At 39.6% G+C, this 25591-nt stretch overlaps 1 protein-coding gene across 6 annotated transcripts in view; it reads right to left on the reverse strand.

Moving 5' to 3' along the window:
- Positions 1–25591, reverse strand: part of prdm16 (PR domain 16) — a 400466-nt gene that overhangs the window by 271977 nt on the left and 102898 nt on the right. For all 6 annotated transcript variants that reach the window (XM_031905689.1, XM_031905688.1, XM_031905687.1 and 3 more), the window contains exon 2: positions 470–819. In XM_031905689.1, the coding sequence (XP_031761549.1) occupies positions 470–819 (350 nt within the window). The remainder of the gene's footprint in view (positions 1–469; positions 820–25591) is intronic.

The following is a 25591-nucleotide window of genomic DNA, read 5'->3' on the forward strand; positions in this document are numbered from 1 at the left end:
AGACTTAAGTCATGGAGATCCAAATTACAGAAAGATCTCTTATCTGGAAAACCCCAGATCCCGAGCATTCTGGAACAGGTCCCATACCTGTACTTAGTTTCTTTGGCTTCTACCATAAACACTCTATATCTCCTTTGTAAAAGCATTTTTAAACAACTGAATGTGTACTGTGAATAAAAATATACTTTGATATATTATGATATTCAGTTATCTTCAAAGATGAAAAAAACCCATAACAACATTTGGAGACTGCAGAAATATGCAATTTTGACATATTGGGCTTCAGATCTGTTTAACCTTTGAGATTTTTTTTAATACCACAATATGATTACAAACCATAAATATGTAACTTGAATAAACAGACACCCACTCATATCCTTTTCCTGAAGGGCACACTCTTTCCAATTATCTTTTTCTGAAATCATTGCATAGGAAAAAAAGGCTCTGATTAGCCCCATATTTTACTTACTTCCCATCCTAGATTGTTCTCTTTTAATGTGGTCTTTTGCATCATGATGTAAGGTCCAAGTCTTTCCCCTGCTTCAATCTTCTTTTTGGCCCAGATACCAAGTCCTGCTCCTGGAATGGAAGATTCTCTAAGTTCAAAATCTGGAGGGATTGGAATGTCATCAGGAATGTAGACAGGAGCTTCATAAGGTGAGCCCTCTTTTGGGGTGAAGTCTTCACTAGTTGGAAAGGGGGAAGGAGGTCCTACAGGAATAGGAGACATTATACTGTCCTCAGTTTCTTCTTCTGCACTTTCACCAGCAAGCAGATCCGGGTCGGGCTCATACATATTATTTACAAGGTCACTGTCACCTGAAAGAGAGAGGCCAACATTATATTTGCTACAAGGTATAATGTTAACCAGATTTGCACAGGGGCTCTTTAAAAAACCAATGCTCTTATCTGTACTGTTATTAGCCTTTATTTATATAGTGCAGGCACATTTACGCAGCGCATTATATAGACTGGTTATTGTTCATATCAGCCCCTGCCTCTGTGGAGCTTACAGTCTCTATCACATTCACACTCAGGCCAATATCATTAGGATAAATAAACCTGCACAGAGGTAAGTAGGGATAACATACAAACGCCTTGTAGGACCCCAAGACTGCAGGAATGCTAACCAAGAAGCCACCTTGCCACCAAGTTTTGAAAAATACAATACAATGGGCTAAGTCCTTTTGCACCCAGAGTTTGCAGCAGTGCCACTTTTCTTTGGTGAATGTACAATATACATCAATACAATGGCTGTTACTTTATATAAAACTGCTTTAAAAAAATCGAGATATCTTTTTAAAATACAAGCCAACACCCCATTCAAGTTTTTCCCAAATGTCTGCAGCTAAAAGAACTCCTGGGCCCTGCCTCCCTGTGCTGTGGAACTGGAGATATCCATTGACTAGTTAGTGTAAAAGCCTTGCATAGCTATTGGGATAAGGCACTGTAATATAGTATAAATTATGATCAAAGTCACAGTTATTTTATTTGTTAACTGGAGGCAAAGTCAACCAAGTAATGCATGTGACAGTTAACATTAATAATATGCATTTTATATTGCTATTAAACTGTTTACTATATCCCTGCTATAATAAAACCAAATGTATTTTGTATTTACTTTTAGAGACTAATGTGTCTTGGATACTCCCATGCATGATTGGTATTTTAGTTAGTAAAGGGGGCAGTGTATATCTAATCTATATGTCTGACCACACAACCTGATAAATTCATTTTGCCATGGCTACACATGACTATATCAAACTGAACATGGCCACTGAGTGGTCATTTACTGGCCTTTCCAGGCCCGGATTTGTGGAGAGGCCACAAAGGCCCGGGCCTAGGGCGGCAGAAGTTTAGGGGCGGCATGCCGCCCCACCGCAAGAACATTTTTTAATTTTGCTCCCATACGGAGCAGTCGGGACCTCTCCCCACTGCTCCGTATGGGAGTTAAAAAGAGCGTTCGCGCATGCGCTGGCGCTTTGCACATGCGCAATGGGGAGCTGGCGCTTTGCGCATGCGCACTGGGGGCGCTTTGCGCATGCGCACCGGGGGCGCGCTTGCGCATGCGCACTGGGGTGCGCGTTCGCGCATGCGCATGGGGGACTCCCACAGGGACGGCCTCGGGGCGCACCAAAGACAAATCCGGCCCTGGGCCTTTCCATATGGCTGGCACTATATGTGGCCAGTTTAATTGGTCTATGTGCAGTTTAGGACTTTTTGCAGCAAATATAATTTTCACTCAGTGGTAAGTAGCTGTTGCTTAGGAAACACATCTAATAGCAAATATGTGTGGCAATGGAGTGGGATTTTTCAGTGTTTTATTAATTTAGGTGACACAATGGAGTCACCACACTGATCAGTCTGTGTGATCAAAATCTAATACAAATTTAGTGGCTCACTCTTTTGTACCACAAGCTGGCCATACATGCACCTATATCACATTAAGATTAAGATTGTAGGATAAAGTGCTATACCATCCCAATAAATTTCGGACCATGGCCGATTGGACAGGTTAGAAAATTTCTTTTGGATAACAATAAAATCTGCACATGTATTGTGTAGCAGACAATATCCTTGGGGGAACTATAATTTATTTCTGGGATGTCACTTTCATACAATTGTTGCCAATTATTTTATGTTCAGAATATCCTCCAATTTATTCTGCAATTTCAGTCTGAATGTTAGTTTGAGACTGTTGCATTTAAATGTATGAACGATATCTGAATGTTTGTTGGAAGAAGACTAAAATCTGAACGTGTATGGCCAGCTTTAGACCCTCCTTCTCATAGCTGTGTGTAAGGTTATATTCAGACAAAATGTAAAAAATATAAAGAAACAAAGCGCACACATCAAGCGCACACATCATTGGCCAATTATATCTCATGTAACACATTGAAGGGGGGAAAATTAAAATGATGACGTTTTAAAGTATAGCCTATGGAGCCCCCGAGCAGACTGAGGGCCATAAAAAGCAGTTGCTACTTTTTGCACATTCATTTAGTTCAGAAACATTTTACACTTAAATTAATACTCAGACATGCACAGTTTATAATCTTCATATTGTTGTACAGAAAAACTCACGGCATTCACTAGCTCTAAAAGAATGCTGGGATTTTTTAGTTTACTATGGTTAGGGAGCAGGGACGTTTCATATTTCTATACTAAAAATCACATTTCTTCAATTCCCACAAGGTTTAAAGCCATAGACTGAGAAAAGAAAAAAAAAAATCAAATCTCCTTTAACCATAGCTATATGTAAGATACATAAATATACAGAATCAGTACGGTGTAATTTGTCTATGTACACTGCAGTATGCAATCCAAACACTGGGCCTGCAATCAGCACTAACCAGGCCTCAATTGTGGCAGGAGTGTTTCTAATCACGCTTTCATAGCCCGCTGTCAGCTGCTGCCAAGAACATGGATTTTTATGACTTTGGAAATCCTTACTTCACAATAGCATGTTATTTTCTCGCGTTATAAACCTGAAATTCTTGACTACAGTTACCCCAGTGGTTTAAAAGTTAAGGCATATGGGTTAATGAGTGCGCTAATGACTCGTCGGTATCAACTCATTAAAAAAAAACAAGAAAATGGGAGAAAAAAATTTAAAAATGGGTTACAGCTCAGGATGATCTGTGTTATTTGTGCCGTAGTTCAATATAAATGAACTGGGTCCTGCCAAGGATTCAGCTAACTGAGCTGGCAGCAGGGAGATCGCTGGGATTAGATCCAATAGATCCAATAAAGTAAGCAGCAATTAAACTACAAATGTCATCAAGTAAACAGCAGATGATATCTCTGTAATGCCATGGCATGAAGGGTTGTTATATTAAATTTTGGACTAACAAAGCAAAATGAGCCATGAGGCCTTTCTTCTTATTAAGGGGATTGCCTTTTGGTTGAGCCCAACCTTCTATAGTGGAAGTGATTGTGATTCCATGTGCATTCCTTACTAAGAGCCTAGAATGAATGTAGAAGGAAACACAGGCCTTTGACAATACAAGCAGGCAGGGAAGTGTAAGGGCAGATTTGCCTTTTTTCAAACATGAGGCAGCATGACTGTGCTCACGCTGAACAGTAGTTTCCACTATAATAACAAGCACAACAACTGCTTCATTGTGGGCCAAAGAGAAGCAAAAAAGAACTCCTAGGGTGCATATTAATGGCAAACCAATCAAAGTGGGGATAGCAACCGGTAAAAATTAGCTTTCACATCTAAAAGGGACATATTTTTGCTGCCAAGTTGGAAAAATGGAACTAGCAAAGGATAAATGTTACACCATGTGATGCAACCCGTCACTTTTAAAACATAAAAATAGCCACTTTAATAAATGCCTTGTCCCTGTTGAGGGATTAAGGCCCATCACTGGTTGGAAGGACATTGCAGAATAATGTGTCCCTACTGTATTCCTGTGATGTTTAGCATTATTATAGCATACAAAGAAACTAGGTATTCAAATAAACTTCTGCAATGGCTGTGTGTATCTGCATTTCAACCATAAAACTGAATCTCAGATAGTGTCTAGCTAGAAGGTTCATTTAAGCAAGACTTAAGAAAGCCTCTCCTTGGCAAAAGTTGACCACTTTTGATTTTGTTGGTAGGTCCAAAACAAGGGCCTCTTCAGCAGAATGATCTGTCAGATTGTGGCAAATGCCGGAGGGGCTGCTGTAAGATACCATAGATAGTCACTATTTATTGTGCTAGTGGGGGGCTGTTTGGGTCTTTATGTCCTATTTTGAGTCCCAGTCCAGACCTGCTCTCCAGTCATTTTCTAATCAGGTCTTGTTTAAGTATTGATTGGTAAAGGTGGCCACACACGTGACGATCTGATGATCTTTTGTGCGACCAAAGATCGTCACTAACCTTCAGGGCTGAAACAGGCAGATACGGAGGAAGAAACAATAGGATTTATACCTCCTTCTGCCGATCAAAATCTTTTAACTGGCACGATCGGCGAGTCGACCGATATCAGCAGCTTCCTGCGATATTGCTCGACTCGCCGACTTGCCATACACGCGACGAATATCGTACCAAATGATTTTGTACAATATTATCGGTGCGTGTACGGCCAGCTTAACACTAGAAAATCTCATTAGGCAAGGAACTCATAGGGCAGAGAAAGCAGTACTCTATCAAGGGGCCTCCAGGACCCCTCCCTGTGGGTACAAAAAGGTGCAAAGTTTGTATCACAAATACATTTGCGAGTCATTATGGACCATCTCTTCTTCTGCATGCAGTCAGTACCCTGGCATCATGGCTGGTTTGTAAATGAACACAACACTACTCTTGTATTCATTGTTTCATATGAAACTGAACAGGAATATTCAATTGAACAAATCCACTAAGTGACAGGGGCGTTGCGTTGGAGGATGTCTTCTCTCCAGTTTTGCTCGCACGTCACATTAGGAAAAAAGCCTCATAAATAGTTCCATATTGACTGCAGTGGAAACATTTAATATATTTCGATCTTTCAATAAAACATAAATTGCATTTCGCTGTGTTTATAGATACACACTGCAGGTTGGTTTCATAACTATGTGCCGCTGGATTTGCAGCACGGTAAAAAAACGGTGCCAATATAAATATTTCATTATTGAAGCAAAAGAAAATGAAATGCATAAATACTCGAGGAGAACGATTTAATAGTGTTCCACATTTTTTACACAATTATTTTTACCCCAACTTGTGTTTTTTTATATAAAGTTCATAAAATGGAAATTTGCATGCTTTGCATTGCGCAATTTGGTCATAACAGTTGTACACTGAAAATCCGAACGCTGGTAATTGCCCTTATTTATCTCCTGGTTCATTAAACTGTTAAGTGCACGAGGAAAATTGAGTGGAAAATTGCACGGTAATGATTCTGTCAGGCCAAAGGGGGATGACACTTTATCACTGATAACAAGGAGATGTTGGATGATCACACTATAGATTTGGAGAGGGGCGGGGGGGGCAAAATAATGTTGTCATTTAAAAAACAAACACATTTACCTTAAATATTACATTTAAATTAATCAATTAATGGGGAAATGTATTTGTGAGTCAGACATAGGTTGTGTACATATTTTAGTGTCTTTTTTGCTATACATAAGCTGTGTATTTGCTGATATTGGGTTTACTAAGCCATTGGGTCAGATGGTCTAATATTGTTTGCTTTGAATATCCGCACTAACCATGATGTCGATCTATCTCCCAAGGTACCTTTATATGCACCAGCTATTGGGCAATAAGGATCGGTCAACCAAACTGCTTAATAATTTAATGAAGAAATGGCCACCGTTAGTAGACAACACACAGCTCTTGGGGAGCATATATTAACACAGTTTACAGGACCTTATCATGTAACCTGGTTATCAAGTGACTTGAGGTTGCTAAAAAGGGACCTGGAAAATGCAAAATTCTTCATAATTGAGTCCTGCTTGTCCAGTACCCCCCAGATACTGCCGGGCCCTTAGTTACACAGTGATACAGTCTTACAGGCACTCCCTACTCTCTCCAATTGTTCCATCTGGTGCTTAATGCTGGGAGGGGGGGTTAATTTTGCAGTAGCCTTCTTGATATGAGTAAATGAAAGTTTGCAATATATGTAGAATGGTCTTCAACATATTTGGCTAATAAATAGAATGATAAAGCCTTGCCTAGAAAAAGGGCACGTTTTCATGTAACAGAGAATCCATTCAAACATAGAGTAGGTAAAACTGCATAGACTTAATAAATCTGAGTTTGCTCACTAAGGGGCTGATTTACTAAGACACGAATTCGAATCCGAATTGGAAAAATTCCGATTGGAAAACAAACATTTTGTGACTTTTTCGTATTTTTTGCGATTTTGTCGGCGCCTTTACGACTTTTCGGAAATTGTCGCGACTTTTTCGTTACCAATACGATTTTCGCAAAAAAACACGAGTTTTTCGTAGCCATTACGATTCGCTCGTATCTTGTCGCGAATTTTTCGTATTGAGCGCTCGTAATCGGCGGCCGAAACTTTCAGACTTAGCATGATTTTGGAAGCCTCCCATAGGACTCAATGGCACTCTGCAGCTCCAACCTGGCCCAAGGAAAGTCTCCCATAGGGCTCAATGGCACTCTGCAGCTCCAACCTGGCCCAAGGAAAGTCTCCCATAGGGCTCAATGGCACTCTGCAGCTTCAACCTGGCCCAAGGAAAGTCTCCCATAGGGCTCAATGGCACTCTGCAGCTCCAACCCGGCCCAAGGAAAGTCTCCCATAGGGCTCAATGGCACTCTGCAGTTCCAACCTGGCCCAAGGAAAGTCTCCCATAGGACTCAATGGCACTCTGCAGCTCCAACCCGGCCCAAGGAAAGTCTCCTATAGGGCTCAATGGCACCCTGCAGCTCCAACCTGGCCCAAGAAAAGTCACCATACTGAAGCTTGAATGAATCCGAACGCTACGAAAAAATCGCAACATTTTGCGCAACTTTCAGAATGGCTACGAAAAAGGTGCGACTTTTCGCGCAAGTTTTAACGCTACGAAAAAATCGGCAGATTTTGCGCAACATTCGGATGGCAACGATAAAGTCGCGATAATTTTCCGAAAAAATCGCCAAATACCGATCATTACGAAAAAAACGCAATCGGACGCATTCGGCCGGTTCGTGAGTAAGTAAATGGGCCCCTAAGTGTCATCAGTGGATGACATAGAAGTGGTTTAAACATTAGGAGAACAATTCTGGGTTGGTTCCCAGCGGAAAGGAAGGCAGATTATTGCACATTCAGTTCTGCGGAACATTCCGTAAGTTGTGGGTTGCAAATTGATGTCTCAGGCAATTACTCTATTAAAATCCTTGCAATGGTAATTCCAAAATGTGGTGATGCAGAGGAAGCGCTGCTAAACCCAGTATATTTGTTTCAGCCTGTTTGACTTTTATCTTTTAATATACACTACTCACTGCTTTTATTTACCTTCTGCATAGAAGAATTGCTTTATAGTTCAGGGGATAAATTGCATGTGCAAATAAGTAATAGGGGTCATTTTAATGTGCACATAAATAGAAAGTTCTTGTCATCATAAAAAGTGTGGCTTTTGCTTGGGCAATTAAAGTCTAATGATAAGCAACATGCAAGATTTCAAATGTGGATGGTTGTACCCCCAGTGTTCCTAGATGCAGCCATGACCTGTTTTTATCAGCTGGGATTCAAGCTTGGAACCTACAAGTTTCTGGACGCTCTTCCTAACCATTAGACTAATTGAGTAGCTGGTAAATGTTCACATCTGCATGAATTCTCAGGATTTTCACCTTGCTCTTCCTCACAACCCAGCAGCATTTTTGGTCCACCAATCAGAGCTGTCCAAGCCCTATTTAAACCCCTCCTTGACCTTACTTTCTTGCATTAAGGTAGTTTTGGTTTGATTGGATGTGCCTTTCCCCTAGCTCTAGCTCTTCCTTGCTTGCACCCTTCCTTGTCTTGGCCCTGTTCCTGCTCCAGTGTCGTTCCGGCCTCTACACCCACTCTGTCCTGTTCCTGTCTGTTCCTAGCTCTACACTCACTCCATCCCACTCCTGACTTTCAGTCCTGCCTTGGTTCTGTTCTGTCCTGCTCTAGTCTGTCCAGCTTGCTCTCAAGCAGTCTCTTGCCCTAAGGACTCACCAACCATCCTATCTGTGTATTGGGTATTTACCTTTAAATCCCTGACAGTTACATAAACATGGAGTACAGTACGAATGCATTGGTGGCATGGCATGAATTTACCAGATGCAGTAGTTGGTATGCCCTTCTGTGTGTTGGCATAGACAGTTCATGGCACTTTAGTAGTGTGTTCACTCTGTGCTTAAAGAAAGTCAATCAGGCAAATGTTGGGGAAACAATTGTGGGGATACAGATTGAGATGAGATTTTATTTCATTGGACCAAATCAGAATCCCATATAATTGAATGCGATAATTGAATGGTTCTGTTCATGCTATGGTATCAGATCCATATCCTTCATGGAGGGTTTTTGGGATTGCAGCATATTTCAACTTTGATCTGCTGAATAATATTTTGGCACTGAATTATAAAGCATAATACTAACCATGTGGACCAATGATGGTATCCTCTTTCATCTCTATGGAATTGCATGGAAATTGGATGTAAATTTGATCCCCAAGCAAAGAGTCACATGCAATTTCCACCGAAAGCATTTTCTTTTACATTTTCATTTGGAAATTGGATCCAGCTAAATTGTGTCAAAAACTCCTGGAGATTCTGTATGTAAAATGCTAAACTGGATCTGTTTGGCTGCACATGAGCTACACACATGGCAACTATCTTGTATATAAGAAGCCAAAGAGATTGGACAGTACGTTGGAGAAGACTAGGTTGTAACCCATTTGGTCCTTTATAGACATAAACCTAAGGGGTCAGTGTTTGAGAGCAAAGAGCGACCACATAGATACTAAGAAATCAAAAAAACATCTTTGTATTACCAGTTGTTGCTTCTGGGGAAATACTTTGATCCCAACTTACATTCCCAGACAGAGGGCATCAAAGCAAAACTGCATGTTGTGTAAGCCATAAGCAGCACCCCTTGCACACAGCCAGTGTACCAATCACAATATACAGTAGTGGTTATCAAACATCTTCAGTTCAAGCGTCTCCATGGAGGTGATTAGACCCCACTTAAGCTCATAACTAGGTTACAGATATAAAAACTGGTGTATCAGCCAAGTCAGAGGATATCTAGGACTAGAACTGCAAAAAAGGTTTTCAGCCCAAATCCCACTCTGAGCTTCAAACTTGACTTCCATTGTATCTAGAGAGCTTATATGCATTTTCCCTAATTCTCGGCCTAACTGGCCTTCAGGCTGAGCCCCTGGCCACTGCCTTCTTCCCCACGGTGGCCAGCCCTACAGCTTGGGAACCACTAGTGTAAAGTGTTTCATATTGGGTAATAGGTGTATATTTGGACTTTCTAAACCAAAATGCAGCTTTAAAACTGCATGTTTTCTTGATTTATATCTGATTAGATCACTCTTGTTTTGATATTACTTGGGAGGAAACATTCATTCTTACCCTATCTGAGCCAACCATATGGATGTGGCAGTTGGGTAGCAGAGTTCATCTGGATGCCACACGTTTAACTAAGCTTAGTTCAGTCAACCACTACTACATTTTTCCACTATAATCCTATAAAGACATATGAAAAGCATACTAAATGCAAACCAAGCAAGACAATGGTACGGTATCTCATAAACGTCAGACTTGCCTAAAAAGCCTTTTTAGTAAAATAGAGCAGAACTATTCAAGCTAAATGGAAATAATGCCATTCTATTAAAAAAGGGTCATTATTACAAACTCTAAAGATGTGGAACTAAGAAACTTGACCTGTATCTCCAGCAGCCAGATTCCTTGGCAGGAGCAGCAGTGCTAGCCAGTCTGATGCCAACGGGACCTGCAAAGCTGTTAAATCGCTAAGACGTGCTTGGAAAAGATTTTGCCACACGGCACATACAGTGTATGCTTATGCGGCTGATAAATTATTACTATTCCTCCTTTATTTCTTATCTTTTTAATAAAATAATGGTTCATTTAATGCACTTCCATTGTTTTTTGAGGGTACATTGAGGATTAACCATGCCTACAGTGACGGTAGTATATAAATTCCTCTTGATAACAAGGTGGGGGGATTACATTTCTGTCATTTATATCAGCTTTAAAGGTAACCATAAAAATGGGGATAATATCTCATTGCCAAACCAAGTTAAAGACCATATCAGTGGCTCCTTGAAATGAAAGCGTTCGACACCTGATTAAATGCTATCAGGCTTAGTAACCTAACCACGAATCCTCCCACCTCAGCCCACAAGAAATACAGATAGACAGCTTAAGGGCCTAGGTGGGATTTTTTTTTCTCTTAGCAAAAATGAACAAATAAAATAGAGTCCCCAGAGTTCCACCGCCAGCAGAAAATAATGTTACTAGATCCTCACAAGTGTACATTGAAAAACCTAAATAATATCTTTTTAACAAGCAAACGCTAGCATATAATTTGAAAGGGTTTAAAGGCCTTGCAGCTAAGTGATAAAGGCAAAATTAAGCGTGTTCTTTAATTAAAGGATTTCTGCTCGTGAAATAGGGAAAGAAGCCTGTAACGATAATTTGGAGTATTCCCTCAAACACATTTTCCAGAGTACAGTAAAACCAGCAGGGAGGGTTTCCAAATAACTCAGCACTAAATGCCAGTATTATATTTCCAGTAAAAGGCTAGTCAGCCAGGCATCAAAAATATTTTCGCAGAAAAGCTTATTACTGCGTAAGGCCCATGTGTGTGTGGGGTTTTCAAGATACAATTCAAGCTCCGTACCCATGATATGGAAAAATGGGATCTTTTTAGTTTACTTTTTGGTCATAGAGTATATATATACTGTATATAGAGAGAGAGAAGGAAGTATGTAATGATCTTAGCCGATTATACAAAACATTAGCAACATACTCTGAAAGGAGAAATAGACACCACCCTATGGCATAAGAGTAGGATTTAGGATAAACTTGTTCTGAAATTCTATTCATTTATTGGTATGGAGACATCTATAGGTGTATCTCAGCCAACCGCCTCAGGCTGCCACGGTCTTAAACCCCTCCCACTGGAAATAAAGTATTGAGAGATATGCAGTTGATTTACCTGCTCACTATCCAGAAGGAATTATTATTATTACAGGTATAGGACCCGTTATCCAAAATGCTAGGGACCAAGGTTATTCCGAATAAGGGGTCTTTCCGTAATTTGGATCTCCATATTTTAAGCCTACTACAGAATCAATAAAACATTAATCAAACCCAATAGGATTGTTTTGCATCTAATAAGAATTGTTTAAATCTTAGTTGAGATCAATTACAAGGTACTGTTTTATTACTACAGAGAAAAAAAAATCAGTTTTAAATTTCTGAATTATTTGATGGAGTCTATGGGAGATGGGCATTCCCGTAATTCGGAGCTTTCTGGATAACGGGTTTCCAGATAAAGGATCCCATACCTGTATTATTATTACCTAAAATGTATATAGCAACAACATATTCCATAGGTCTTTGCATCATTCTACATCATTTGCATCAATCCCTGCCCCAGTAGAGCTGGCCATTTAACTCTAGTACAGCTGTACATGATAAATGTTGTTAGTGGTAAAATAATGACATTATGAACAACCTAGTTACTATATATTACTATATACACTTTGTGATAATGCACAATGTGTGTAATATAACACTGTATTAAATTTGGGGTTTTCTGGATAAGGAATCTTTCTGCAATTTGGATTTCCATTCCTTAAGTCTGCTAAATATAAGCATTAAATAAATCCAGCAGGATTCTTTTGCCTCCAATATGGATTCATGCAGAGTAGTTTCAAATACAAATACAAGGTACTGTTTTGTTATTACAGAGAATAAGGAAATTATTTTTAAAAATTAGAAATATTTGCTTATGATGGAGTCTATGGGAGATGGCCTTCCTGTAAATCAGAGGTTTCTGGATAACTGGCATCTGTATAAGGGATCTTGTACCTTTATTCCAGTGGAAATGATTTTCTTGTAATGCTCTCCTAAAAATGTATACAATACAACTGTCATGGCAGAAATTACCACCATGGTGTAAAGGACAACACTTCTACAATGTTAGAATGTTAAGCTTTTTTTATGGATATGTACTTTGTATTTATAAATAACATTCCCCTTTGCTTTTTATTGAGGATTAATTATTGTGTGCAAATAACGTGCCATTTAGCCACAAGTGCATTTAGAAATCTAAATCGCCCACGTTGTTCCCTTATCTGAAGCTCTGCCCAACATCATTGTCATATTACTATTTATATGGAATTAATCAATAAGCAGAATACTTCCTCAATGCCAAGAAATGGGGCTCCTGCCAAAATGCATAACTGCAAATACAGGTACAGGTATAGGACCCATTATCCAGAATGCTTGGGACCAAGGGTTTTCCGGATAAGGGGTCTTTCCGTAATTTGGGTCTCCATACCATAAGCCTACTAAAAAATCAATAAACCATTAATCAAACCCAATAGGATTATTTTCCATCCAATAAGGATTATTTATATCTTAGTTGGGATCAATTACAAGATACTGTTTTATTAGTACAGAGAAAAAGGAAATCAGTTTTAAAATTCTGAATTATTTCATTAAAATGGGTCTATGGGAGATAGGCTTTCCGTAATTCGTAGCTTTCTGGATAATGGGTTTCTGGATAAGGGATCCCATACCTGTATAGGATTTATCCCCTTATCCAGAAAGCTCCAAATTATGGGAGGGTCATCTCCTATAGACTACCTCTTAATCAAATAATTAAATTTTTAAAAAAAAATAAATCATTTTTCTCTGTAATAATAAAACAGTACCTTGTACAGGTATGGGACCCATTATTCAGAATGCTCAGGACCTGCGGTTTTCCGGATAAGGGGTCTTTCCTTAATTCAGATCTTCTACCTAAAGTCTGCTAAAAAACGTTATTTAAACAGTAATTAAACCCAATAGGATTGTTTTGCCTCCAATAAGGATTCATTATACCTTAGTTGGGATTAAGTACAAGGTACTGTTTTATTATTACAGAGAAAAAGGGAATCATTTTTAAAAATGTGAATTATTTAAATAAAATGAACTCTATGGGCGATGGCCTTTACGTAACTCGGAACTTTCTGGATAATGGATTTTTAGATAAGGGGTCTGATACCTGTACTTGATCCCAACTAAGATATAATTAATCCTTATAGGAGGCAAGTACCATGCATTCTGGATACCAGGTCCCACACCTGTCTACATAGAAGATAATTTCTATGTCTAAAATAATCTTTTGTTGACACAGGGGAAATAAACAGTAAAGGGGTATTATGAAAATAGTAATAGAGCTATGACATATGGGGTACATTCATATCAGTATGACAAATGGTGGTGCTTTACAGTTACTGTTTATGGAAGCTGGTTTAATGTAGTACTGAAAGCCTTGAAGCACAATAGCTTCTGCATATATGCCTCCCAGGAATAATATAGTCACCTATCTAAATTGTATATTATGTACCATGTTCTTCTCTACCTTTGTACTACAAAAATAATATTTGGTGTGTTCCTGAGCATAGAGACTTCAGTTTGCAAGGAAACACATGGTGCAGCTTTAATTTCACATCTCCATTAAGAACTGTAGGCGACTGCAGCTGTAGTATCTATTCTGGTAGATATCATTGCCATTCAGCTCAGCGCATGTTCCCTCAGGGCTCAGAACAGGAGTGCTGACGTTTATTAACACAGCAGATTAATAGCAGAGGGGAAAGACATTTTCGCAAACATGATAAATATTAATAATAATCAATAACAACCTATATGTCCGTAATGGAGCTGCAGACATTCCCCTGGAGAACAGGAGGGGAAAAAAAAGACTGCGCACATGGTGAAAGAGTTTAAAAGAGGGGTGTTCGGATTGAAAAATGGGGTTTATGCTTCCATATTCATCAGCTAATGGGAGCCATACCTAGTGGCTCATTACACATACAAGTCCCCCTCTTCCACAAGTGGGTTTCATGAAGTTCATATTCAAATATATATATATATTTATGTGAGTAAACTTTGTGCATAAGTCCACCAGCTGGGTTTATGTGCTTATGCAGATTGAAGACCCCCCCCCAACCATACCATCTTTCCATAGTTGCATAAACATATTGATGGTAAGACTGGGGCCTTCTCATGTCTTTTTAATCCAACACATTATCAAGAGGCCAAAAATAATTGTGATTTTGCTGTTGTTGCCTATAAAGAAGATTTTTTACCAAGGCAAGTAATATGGCAGCTCCGACTTAGCCGAAAAATCGCGAACCTGCTGAAAAATGTGTGAAACACATTGAAGTCAATAGGCAACTTTTTTTTAAAGCACAACATTTTTCTTACTCCAAGTGCATTAAAGTCAATTGGCGTTATTTTTTACAGCAACTTTTTTGTGGCTGTGAAATTTTCTTGGGTGACTTTTTTAACTTTTTTTCTGCTGCAATTTAGCAAAAAAATTTGCTGAAATTTCACTGCAAACCCATGCCTGCCGAAAAAATTCACTCATTACTAATGATAGTATAGTTCGGCCCCAGTATTTAACTATCCCCTATGATTTATACAATTGATGTAACATTGCTTATTCTTTTGTCAACATAACTTAAAAGGGTGGGTCATTATTTAAATGTCCCAATTTTTTTACCTGCAGAAATCCTGATATGGTCCTAGTGATTTAGTGATATATGAATACCCCCTTATAAATGTAAAGTGAGGTATATATATACGTATTAATATATAATATCTATATTAAGCAGAGCCATGTTAATTTAACAGCAATTTGTAAGTATAGAACATTGGCTGGTATAGCCCTCTCTAAGGGGATGCTGGAACTTGGAGTTCAGCCTTAGCTGTAGAGTCCCAGGTACAACATCCCTGCTTTATATACACTGCAGTGAGAGCTCCTCATAGGCCTGCTCCTTTATGAACTGGCACATATCCCACGGTGCTTCATCTATGCCGCTAACACTCAGCTTTTCAAAGTGTGATATGAGGTGTTGTAAACACCACCTGGCCCTATTTAAAGTAAAATGTTGTATACTGAATGGAATTATTTATATATAAAGTGCACATGGGACTCCAGTATTTGTATTTCAGAGCTGCCACATCCCCCTATTTCCTCGCTGCTCGCACAGAGCCTGGGGCCAGGCTGGTGAAATGACTTGTGATGCCACTGTAATTTTTATCAAGGCTTGTTTCTACTAAAAAGCCTCTTTGTTTCTCAGAAATGTGATTTGGCCTTTTCTTCCTATCTTCTATTCCTTAGTTAATATACCACTTCCACTTGCCCTGGAGGTAGGAAAGGTATTCCACGCAATGGCTCACATCCCAATGTTTTTGCTCTCAAGCACAACAGAACTTTTTTTTTTCCTTTCAGCTCAAGCTGTTTAGGAGCTGGAAGTGTGGAGACAACAGGAATTTATTATATTTAACCATCAGTATCTTGATTTTGTTTTTAGAACCAAGTATTGGCTGAATCTATAAAAAATATTTCCTTTTCCAGGGCAGGATTTTTATAATGGAGTCAGACACTGGCAGTTGGTTCATGCAATCTGAAAGGCAGGATTTGGGGTACATCAGAAAGGGTATTGGCCCTGGGTCCCCAGAATCAGAATCATTAAAAAAATACCAATAAGATAAATATATTATATAAAATATATAGTGGTTCCAGAGTGGCAGAAGAAAAGCATCATATATTGTGGCATCACATATGCAGGTGCAGTAGTAATGTGCAGGTCGAACCAAACCGCCAGGTCAAGTGGGTTTAAGGGTAATTTTGGGCAACCATTGAGGTTTCGGGTTGGGTGAGAGTCAGACTGGGGAAGTACATTCTTCCTTTGCTCCTGAAGGTTCCATCTTGGAACCAGAATCATGTTCAGAAGTAATGTATGGAGTGGGATGCTGTGGGTGCGGGTTCTGAGAAACTCACCTAAGAACCAGCAGCATCCCTGAAATTTACCAGGGGCAGCGGAAAGCCACTCTTGGTAATTTAAAGAGCTGAAATCCCGATTCTTTAATCAAGATTTCGGCTCCTCTAGTGCATTAGCCCCCTCGTCCCCTCTGACACCTATGCATGGAGGGGTGAGGGGGTGGCATCCCTGGGGCCGCCCCATGTTGACACTAGTGGCTATAATGCCCCTGTAAGCGACAATGACAACATATTGTGGGTTTGGCTCAGGTGCGGGTTAAGGTTCTGGCTGTTAGGGTTGGGTGCAGGTTGAGTCTTTGCTAACCCGTACATCACTAAAGGTGGCCATACACGGGCCGACTATAGCTGCCGATATCGGTCCCTTGGACCGATTCGGCAGCTAATCGGCCCGTGTATGGGGAGAGCAGAGCGGCCTGGCCGACCGATATCTGGCCTGAAATTGGCCAGATCTCGATCGGCCAGGTTAGAAAATCTGGTCGGATCGGGGACCGCATCGGCTCGTTGATGCGGTCCCCGATCCGACTGCCCCATTGCCACCCACATAATCCGATCGTCTGGCCCCAGGGCCAAACGATCGGATTATTATTTTTTTTACCTAAATGGTCCCCGATATCGCCCACCCGTAGGTGGGGATATCGGGGGAAGATCCGCTCGCTTGGCGACATCGCCAAGCGAGCGGATCTGCTCGTGTATGGCCACCTTAAGGCACACATGGCAATTCAATAGAAAAGGACCGATAATGATCTATTTAAAATGAGTCTGGAGAGTTAGTTCTATCTGTACATCAGCACTTGTGTCCTTCCAGCTGTTACTTTTTAAGTATAAATGTTATAAGAACAAAGACGTATTTAAACAGATACAATCATCCCTCAAATTCTTCTTTTTCCAATATTTTTATTTTGTTTGTAAGCACTTCTAATTAGTGCCGGGCAGTGGTCTGTTACTAAATATATCCAGCTTTCATTATTTTACTGGAGTTTTTCCTTTGGCTTTGTGAGTTTTCATTTATCAATTACTCTGCCAATGAATCCTGTCAAGGGCTCAAAATCCCACAGTCAGTCAGATCAGAACATTGTGGTCTGAAGGCAAAGTTAGAAGTATAGCTAGAATCTCTGCCATAAAGCATTAGAGTACTGCTGCTTTAGGAGAGAAATGAATTACACATATCTATGCAAGTTTAGCGCTGAATATTTTCTTCCAACACTTCTGTTTTGGCTATACTTCAAGGCACAAATACAAATTACATTTAAAAGGGTTGTTCACTTTTGAGTTGAATTTTAGTATGATGTAGAGAGCAATATTCTCAGACAATTTGCAATTGGTCTTCACTTTTTATTATTTTTAGTTGTTAAACTATTATATTTTTGTGCAGCAACTATTCAGTTTGGAATTACAGCAGTTTCTGGTTTCTAGGGTCCAAATTGACTTAGCAACCAGGGAGTGGTTTAAATGAGAGACTGGAATATGAACAGGAGAGAGCCTAAATAGAACAGTAAGTAATACAAAGTAACAATAAAATTATGACCTCACAGAGCAATAGTTTTGTGGCTTGAGAGTTGGAAAGAATCAGAAGAAAAAGGTGCAAAATTCAAAATAAATTATTATTATTATTATTAGCCATTCTATAACATAAAAAAATGTTTCTGGGAGGGAAACCCAAAGTGCCTGCTACTGACACTTCTAATGCTGCCCACATTGATACCTATAGAGGTATAAATACACTACATATTTCCTTTAAAATGCAGCTAATATCTTTAGATACTCTTAACAGAGCCGCAAATCATCATCTGCATGTACGTCAGTTTGAGTAAGGTCAATATAAACAGATACTGTATGACCACAAGAAAGAACCAGAATCCAACAAGCAGTGAAATTTGTCTGAATATAAATGATGCTCCTGGTAGGGTACCATCTGGGGCCCGGGATATTAAATACCCCTTTCTGAATACAGAGCTGCTGAATGTAGGCAGAAGTGCATTCGTCTGATATGTGCAGGACATATTTATTTTGGCGTATGGGTACTACACCTGGGGCAGGGTTCAAAGTGCAAAACAATGGGGATTTGCTCCAGTTCCTTGCACTTTATACCTATCTATAATATTATAGAGCAAATGGAAGTGCTCCCCCACTCAGACTGTTTAGAATATATAATGGTATTTTGTTTAACCCCTCATCAGGTATGGACTAAATAGTAAGTGCCTATGGTATCTTATAGCAGCGCCTCTGGCATTTGCCAGATCCACACATTGCCAGTCTGGACCTGCCCCACATCAGATACATACAAACGTACCCTCTTAAGCATCAATGAGTACCAGTTATACAAAATTTCATTAAATTTCTCAACTGTGTCCTTCCATAGTGCAGGCAGATGCATACTTTGTCCTTGGTACTTTCTGTTGGAGCCATAGCCCAGCACTTAACGCACAATAGAAAATATTCTGACAATAATGGGCAATAGCAAATAGGAGCAGTGAACACCCTTTCCTTGTTCTTTAAAAGATTGACATAGACTGTGATATGATTTTCTGTAGAATATTTTGAATGATGAAGAGTGTGCTGGGATTTTGGAGGGGGGGCAATACTGAGTAAAGGTCTGGGGACTAATGATTCAGTCTGGGGACAAATGATTAATGATTTTATTAAAGAACATTAAATGTAAACCTGGTAATAGAATGCCTGAACATAACATTTATATTGTGCACAATGCAATTCCCATGAAGTGTAACGTGCACTGGGCCTGGCTATTTTTAATTACAAATCATCATGTGTGTCATAACCCCCTGAAATATTGCCCTCCATTTATGAGAAAGTACATGGGGGAATAAACCATATATTTAACTATAAAATAATACAGTCATGGGGTGAATGCTAATTTGCCACTCTATATTATTGGAAAACCATAACCCTATAACTTGGAATTTCTTTATAAAAGAGGGATATGAAAAATAGTTAGACTGCAAAAGTTTGTGTTTGAATACCCAAAATCTTACAAAAAATTGCTTTAAAATCTGGTCTGATTGTAATACAAAAGGGCGGTGAATAGTGTGGTGACAATAAGTAGACATATTTCCTCTGTTACAGCAGTGAAATGCAGTATAAAGGCAGGCAGCATGTTTCTTGGTAAACAGGACCTTACCAGGGGTGCAACATAACTCCACTAAAGATAAGCTGACACACAGTTGCACTATGTTACAGATTTAAAGAAATGCTTTGTAGGATAAACTGGGTTAATAGCCAGCAAAGGTATCTGGGGAATCAGGCTTTCATTTCAGATGTAACTGGATTCTAGAGCCGTGCACTTGGGTCTACTTGAAAACCAAGTCTGGAATGCTTATGAAGAGAAGGAGAAATATATTCCTTCCCATGATAAATTAACCCCCAGGCTTTAGAGAAGCCTGAGCGGAAAATGGAGGCAGTTTAATATGGATACTTTAGAATGGGCCCTATTGCAAGAAAATATCTCGGAAAAATACATGAACACCTACTATTAATATATACATGTAATGTACAAAACTAGTGGCATATCTATAGTGGAAGCAGACCCTGGGGGTGCAGAGGGGCCATGGGGGAACAGATGGCCCAGGAGGGGGGGTCGTAAGTGACCCACGATTTAGTGCATTGAGTGGAAAAAACCTAATCAGTATTTCAACTCATTTTACTCCTCTGCAGCAACCAGGGCTATAATAATAGATGCAGCTAATGTTCTTGCTACTACAGTGGCGCTACAGGGTTTGTCTTTAGTGGTGAAACCTGAAACAACACAGACCCTTAAGCAGTGCTTTAAGCCCATATTTTGGGCAACACTGATATAGATATAAAGGATTAGTGGTGTCATTAGTGATGAGCAAAATGTTTCACCAGGAATGGATCTGCAGCGAATTTCCGCGTTTCGCCATTGACGGATTGTTTCACGAAACGGATGAAAAAATTTGCAGTGGAAAAATTCGCCGTGCGTCCAAAAATTGTCGCCCGCGTCAAAAGAATAGTTGCGGGCATCAAAAGAATAGCCGCGGGCAACAAAAGAATAGCCAGCGACAAAAGAATAGCCGCACGACAAAAGAATAGCCGCAGGCAACAAAAGAATAGCCATGGGCAACAAAACAATAGCTGCACAACAAAAGAATAGCCGCGGGCAACAATTTTTTTTTATATGTGCGACATTTTTGCCGTTTCGCGAATTTTTCGATGTTTCACGAATCTTTTGAAAGATTTGCGAATTTTTTGGTGAAGCGAAACGGGACAGGTTTGCTCATCACTAGTTGTCATTTTACCCACCAGTGTCCATCTTGCCCTATGATTGTTTCTATTCCCCCCCTCCACACACAAACACAGAAACTTCCTACCTGTAACTGTTACACTGCAAGCCCACACTAAATAATGCCCCAGGCAATCACTATCTATTTGGTATTTTCCCCCTAAAGTCCAGTATTGAGGGTACCCTTTGTTTATAGATTTATGCCAAATATCTGTACTTGCATGTAAAAGAGACTAGTTACTACTTGTCATTAGAGATGTAGCGAACTGTTCGCCGGCGAACTAATTCGCGCGAACATAGGTTGGTGTTCGCAAGTCCGCAAATTCGCGAACTTTTCGTGATGTTCGCAATTTGGGTTCGCCGGCACCGAAAAAATCGCAAAACTTACGATAACGGTACGAATGCTCCGAAAAAGTCGCAAAACTTACGATAACGGTACGAATGCTCCGAAAAAGTCGCAAAACTTACGATAACGTTACGAAAGCTCCGAAAAAGTCGCAAAACTTACGATAACGTTACGAAAGCTCCGAAAAAGTCGCAAAACTTTTGATAACGGTACGAATGCTCCGAAAAAGTCGCAAAACTTACGATAACGGTACGAATGCTCCGAAAAAGTCGCAAAACTTACGATAACGGTACGAATGCTCCGAAAAAGTCGCAAAACTTACGATAACGTTACGAAAGATCCGAAAAAGTCGCAAAACTTACGATAACGGTACGAAAGCTCCGAAAAAGTCGCAAAACTTACGATAACTTTACGAAAGCGCCGGAAAATACGAAAAAGTCGCAAAATTACCGATCATTTCGAAAAACGGCATGTGTCAATTTTTCTGAGGTTTTTGCCCTTGATCCCCCTCCTGCATGCCACTGTCCAGGTCGTGGCACCCTTTAAACAACTTTAAAATCACTTTTCTGGGCAGAAATGGGTTTTCTAGGTTTTAAAGTTCGCCTTCCCATTGAAGTCTATGGGGTTCGCAAAGTTCGCGAATATTCGCAATTTTCGGCGGAAGTTCGCGAACAGGTTCGCAAACTTTTTTTTTTAGGTTCGCTACATCCCTACTTGTCATACTGCCAATTACCTGTCATAGGTTTTGGTGTCAATACCATTATCTGTTTACAATGAGTTTGAAGAAGAAAGCAAAGATCTGATCAATTGCTATGGGCAACTTTACTGGTGTATATTAGCCTATAAATCAGTTCATGTATTCTTTGTATTTGGGATATATACTCTCCAAGCATATACTCCATCAAAAAAGGCCTCCAGTGTTCCATAGCACTCACATAATCCTGCCGCCATGCTTCCTTGACCAGACTTCCTATTCTGCTTTACAGTGTAACAAATCTTGCAGTTTATTGAATAAAACAGTATGTATTGCTGGGGACACATAATATAATGATCTCACTCTCCCTGGGAAGAATGCAGTAGCCATATTTTCCTCCTGAAGGCATAGGGTGAAGGGAAAAATTAAAGGACACAAATGTCCTGTAAAACCAACAATGAAAGGTCACCGGATCACATCTGGCTCAGGTTGGAAGTGAGCAAATGTCATTAGCATTTGACAGCTATTGGTGGCGTATTTGAAATGAGTTGGTGGTCTGCATTAATTCCCTGAAGAGCATGTGTCTGATTTGTTAAAGTTTCCAATGGGTATTAATTATGTCCATAGTTTTGTGAATAAACAAATAAGCCAAGGACATAATGGGTGGGAAAAGAAACCTGTCATTTAAAATCTATCAGAGCTTCCTTTGATTTAAAAAATGCAAATGGATTGGGGGGGTTGGGGATGTAAATCCAAGGGGAACTTCATTCATTTTTTATTTTAAAGTTAAAACATTGTGGTATATGGGAACCTAATTATAATTATAATTATTTTGCAGTTTTAGATATTTTCCTATAAGTGGGAGCAGTAGCCATAATAACTTTAGCAGGATAAGTAGATCTATAGACCATGAGCTGGGCTATATTGGGATGAATCATTTGTTGGTCGAGGAGCCAAACTGACTCATACCACGGGCCTATGGAGACCTGTTGGGCGAGGAACACATAAGTGGTTCATTGTGGTTCCCTCTTGACTGCTATTTTGAAACCTCTCTTATAGATATCTGGCCAATTTTCAGCCAGGTCCCCAAGTGTTTGGGCTACTTAAAAATGCAAAAGGCAAAAGCCCAAGCTCAACCTAAGAACCTAGGTTAACTAACTTGGCAATCACTGCAAACATTTCTAGTTAAGGAAATGTAAAAGTCAATTTAAAAACATGGGACATAAATGCTACTATGTATTGGCTAGCGATGAGCCAGTCTGTATCACCTTAATACTCTCTAAAAGGCAAAAATTCCCACAGTGACTTTTTTTTTGCGGTGCACAATACGTTGGAGTTTATGGCCTCCGTGGTGACTTTTTTTCGTGCAAACTACACTGGGGTCTATGGGTGCTTTGTCTGTGCATTTCTTTAATGCAGAAATTTTCATTGGTCTTGATAAAATATTTACCTATGTCTAAATGCTGATTTTGTACATGAATGCATACCTAGTAACAAGTATGGCTCCTAACTATATATGACCTATAATGTACCTGTGCTTCTTGCATTAGACTTATTCTAGGCAAAAGAACTATATGAAGTCTACAATGGCAGGCAGACTGGCATGTATTAGGCCCTTTAATCACAAAGTAAAAATAACGCTTTGCATCAAATAGAGCCATAGCAATCGTATCATGTTCTATTTTATAAATGCGTTAGGCTGTAAATGTCATTGCACACTAGAAATGGTGGTGCCATTCAATGCACTGTGCTCTGCCTAGAAGCTATGCTGTCATCTATATGTGAGACTCTTTCAGCTGTTACTTTGTACATTTACCATTGTTAATAACCAACATGCTATTAAAAAAGCAATAATACTTTTTACTTTTAGCTACCAGGTGGATCTGGATAGGGCCTCAAACTCACCAAAGTAGCATAAAGCGCTTTTCAGCTGAAATGTTTTATTGCAGTTAAAATGTGTCCATGACATGGCTCCTGTTGGTATAAATGGAAACACTGGATAGTCTTGGAGTGAAGCCCTGAAAATGCTCACCAACTTTGGTTGCCTTGCTTCCTATTCACGTCAATGGAATCTAAGGGAGGTGATTGGGCTGTAAGTGGCTGTAAGTGACTGGCGTGGTTGTAATCTGATTGGGACAGGATCAAAATGCCCTGAATATAGCCATGAGCTCTCAACAATGTTCTGAAATGAACCACTATGTAGAAGCTGTAAGAGACCAGACAAACATAATCCATGGATATTTTATATTTTATTTTATTTTATATATTATATACTTTCATAGCCCAGACCACCTTGCTGTGTAATAACACAATGTTTTGGTGTAACTGAATGAAAATCAGTTAAATATCCAAGCAATGGAAATTAGATATAAACTGGGCATTAAAAGTTAAGAAATAGAAGAATGCAGAAGAATGTAATTAAAGGACGGGGGGGAAAAACTGGCAGACATTTTTAATGAATAAAGTGTAATATATTTCCACCAAGCATTGTTCTGCAGCAGTGAACAATAGATTAGCCACAATGCTTTTGCCAACATTTACAGCCTCCCAATCAAAGCCCTTAATTCGCTAATCTCCTGTATGTGTTCACTGACTCCATAGCTTCATTTAGTTAGAAGGCCATAAAGTGGCCACAAGCTAAAAAAAATTCATTAATTTTTATTAACAAGGAGAGCCATTTGTTCCCAGTGACAATATTTGACTTGTCGAAATGATTTTCACCTCTGCCACGAGGTGAACGATCCCCACATACATCACCCGATTACTCCTTGAGTGGCCAGACTTGCAGTCATTAGCCAGTGAATTAACGACAATGCACAGCGCTATTAATCACACTGACAAAAGTGTTAGCTTGCAGCGGGCTCACTGCGGGGACAGGGGAGGAAAAGGAAGCTGTGCAGTGCCTTGGGCTGTGGAAAGATGTCTCTATAAACATTGGACAACTAATAAGGGAAATCTGGGCTCTTGTTAACTCCGTGGATCAAAACAAACAAAGAAGAATATAACATTTCACATTTCAAGACGTTTGAGATTGCCGTCGACTATGAAAGCATACAGATTTTTCTTTTGTGGTTGAAATAAACTAGTAGTACTACTCAGCCTCTGGGATCCTAAGAAAATTTGCAATTGGTTTTCATTTTTGTTGGGTCTTTCGAATTATTTTACTTTTCGGTTCAGCAACTGCCGTACAGTCAGTTTGCTAAGGTCCATTGATCCCCCCCAAGAAAAATGGCATCGTAGAATGGAGTAGAATATAAAGAAAAATCTTTTTACAATACAAAAAACATTAAGGCACATGTAGGTCTGCAAATGCAATTTAGAGCACAATCACCATGTTTTTTTCTCACAATGCAGCCTTTTTTCCCAGAATTCCAACATCATTGTGATCACAAGGCACTAACGTTCTTGATACAATTGTGCTGCACCTACCACACTTGCACCCAATTTGTCATAATTACTGCTTGGTTTTACAAAAAAAAGTGGTTTTACACCTCTATTGATGGGTCTGCATAGGCCCCTATTATGATCTGATTGTCCAATCATACGTTTGTGATCTGATTGTTGATAAAGTTTCCAGTAATCAGATCAAGCTGATTTCTCCTGCCATGTAGGGTACTTTGTGCTAGAGCTTCCATAATATGGATTCACACTACCATAGGATATAATTAACACTCTTTTATGGATGTATTGAGGTAGGTGACCATAGAGACGTTAAAGTAGTGAAGCTTCTCAAGCCACAAGGGTGCTTACAGCAGCATATTGTGGAGCCCAGCTTGTAGACCAAATAGGGAAGTTTTGGAGTTGACTTTTTATTTGCTGCTGTG

This window comes from Xenopus tropicalis, chromosome 7 (genome assembly GCF_000004195.4).
Source record: "Xenopus tropicalis strain Nigerian chromosome 7, UCB_Xtro_10.0, whole genome shotgun sequence".
In the NCBI taxonomy this organism is placed as follows: Eukaryota; Metazoa; Chordata; class Amphibia; order Anura; family Pipidae; genus Xenopus; species Xenopus tropicalis.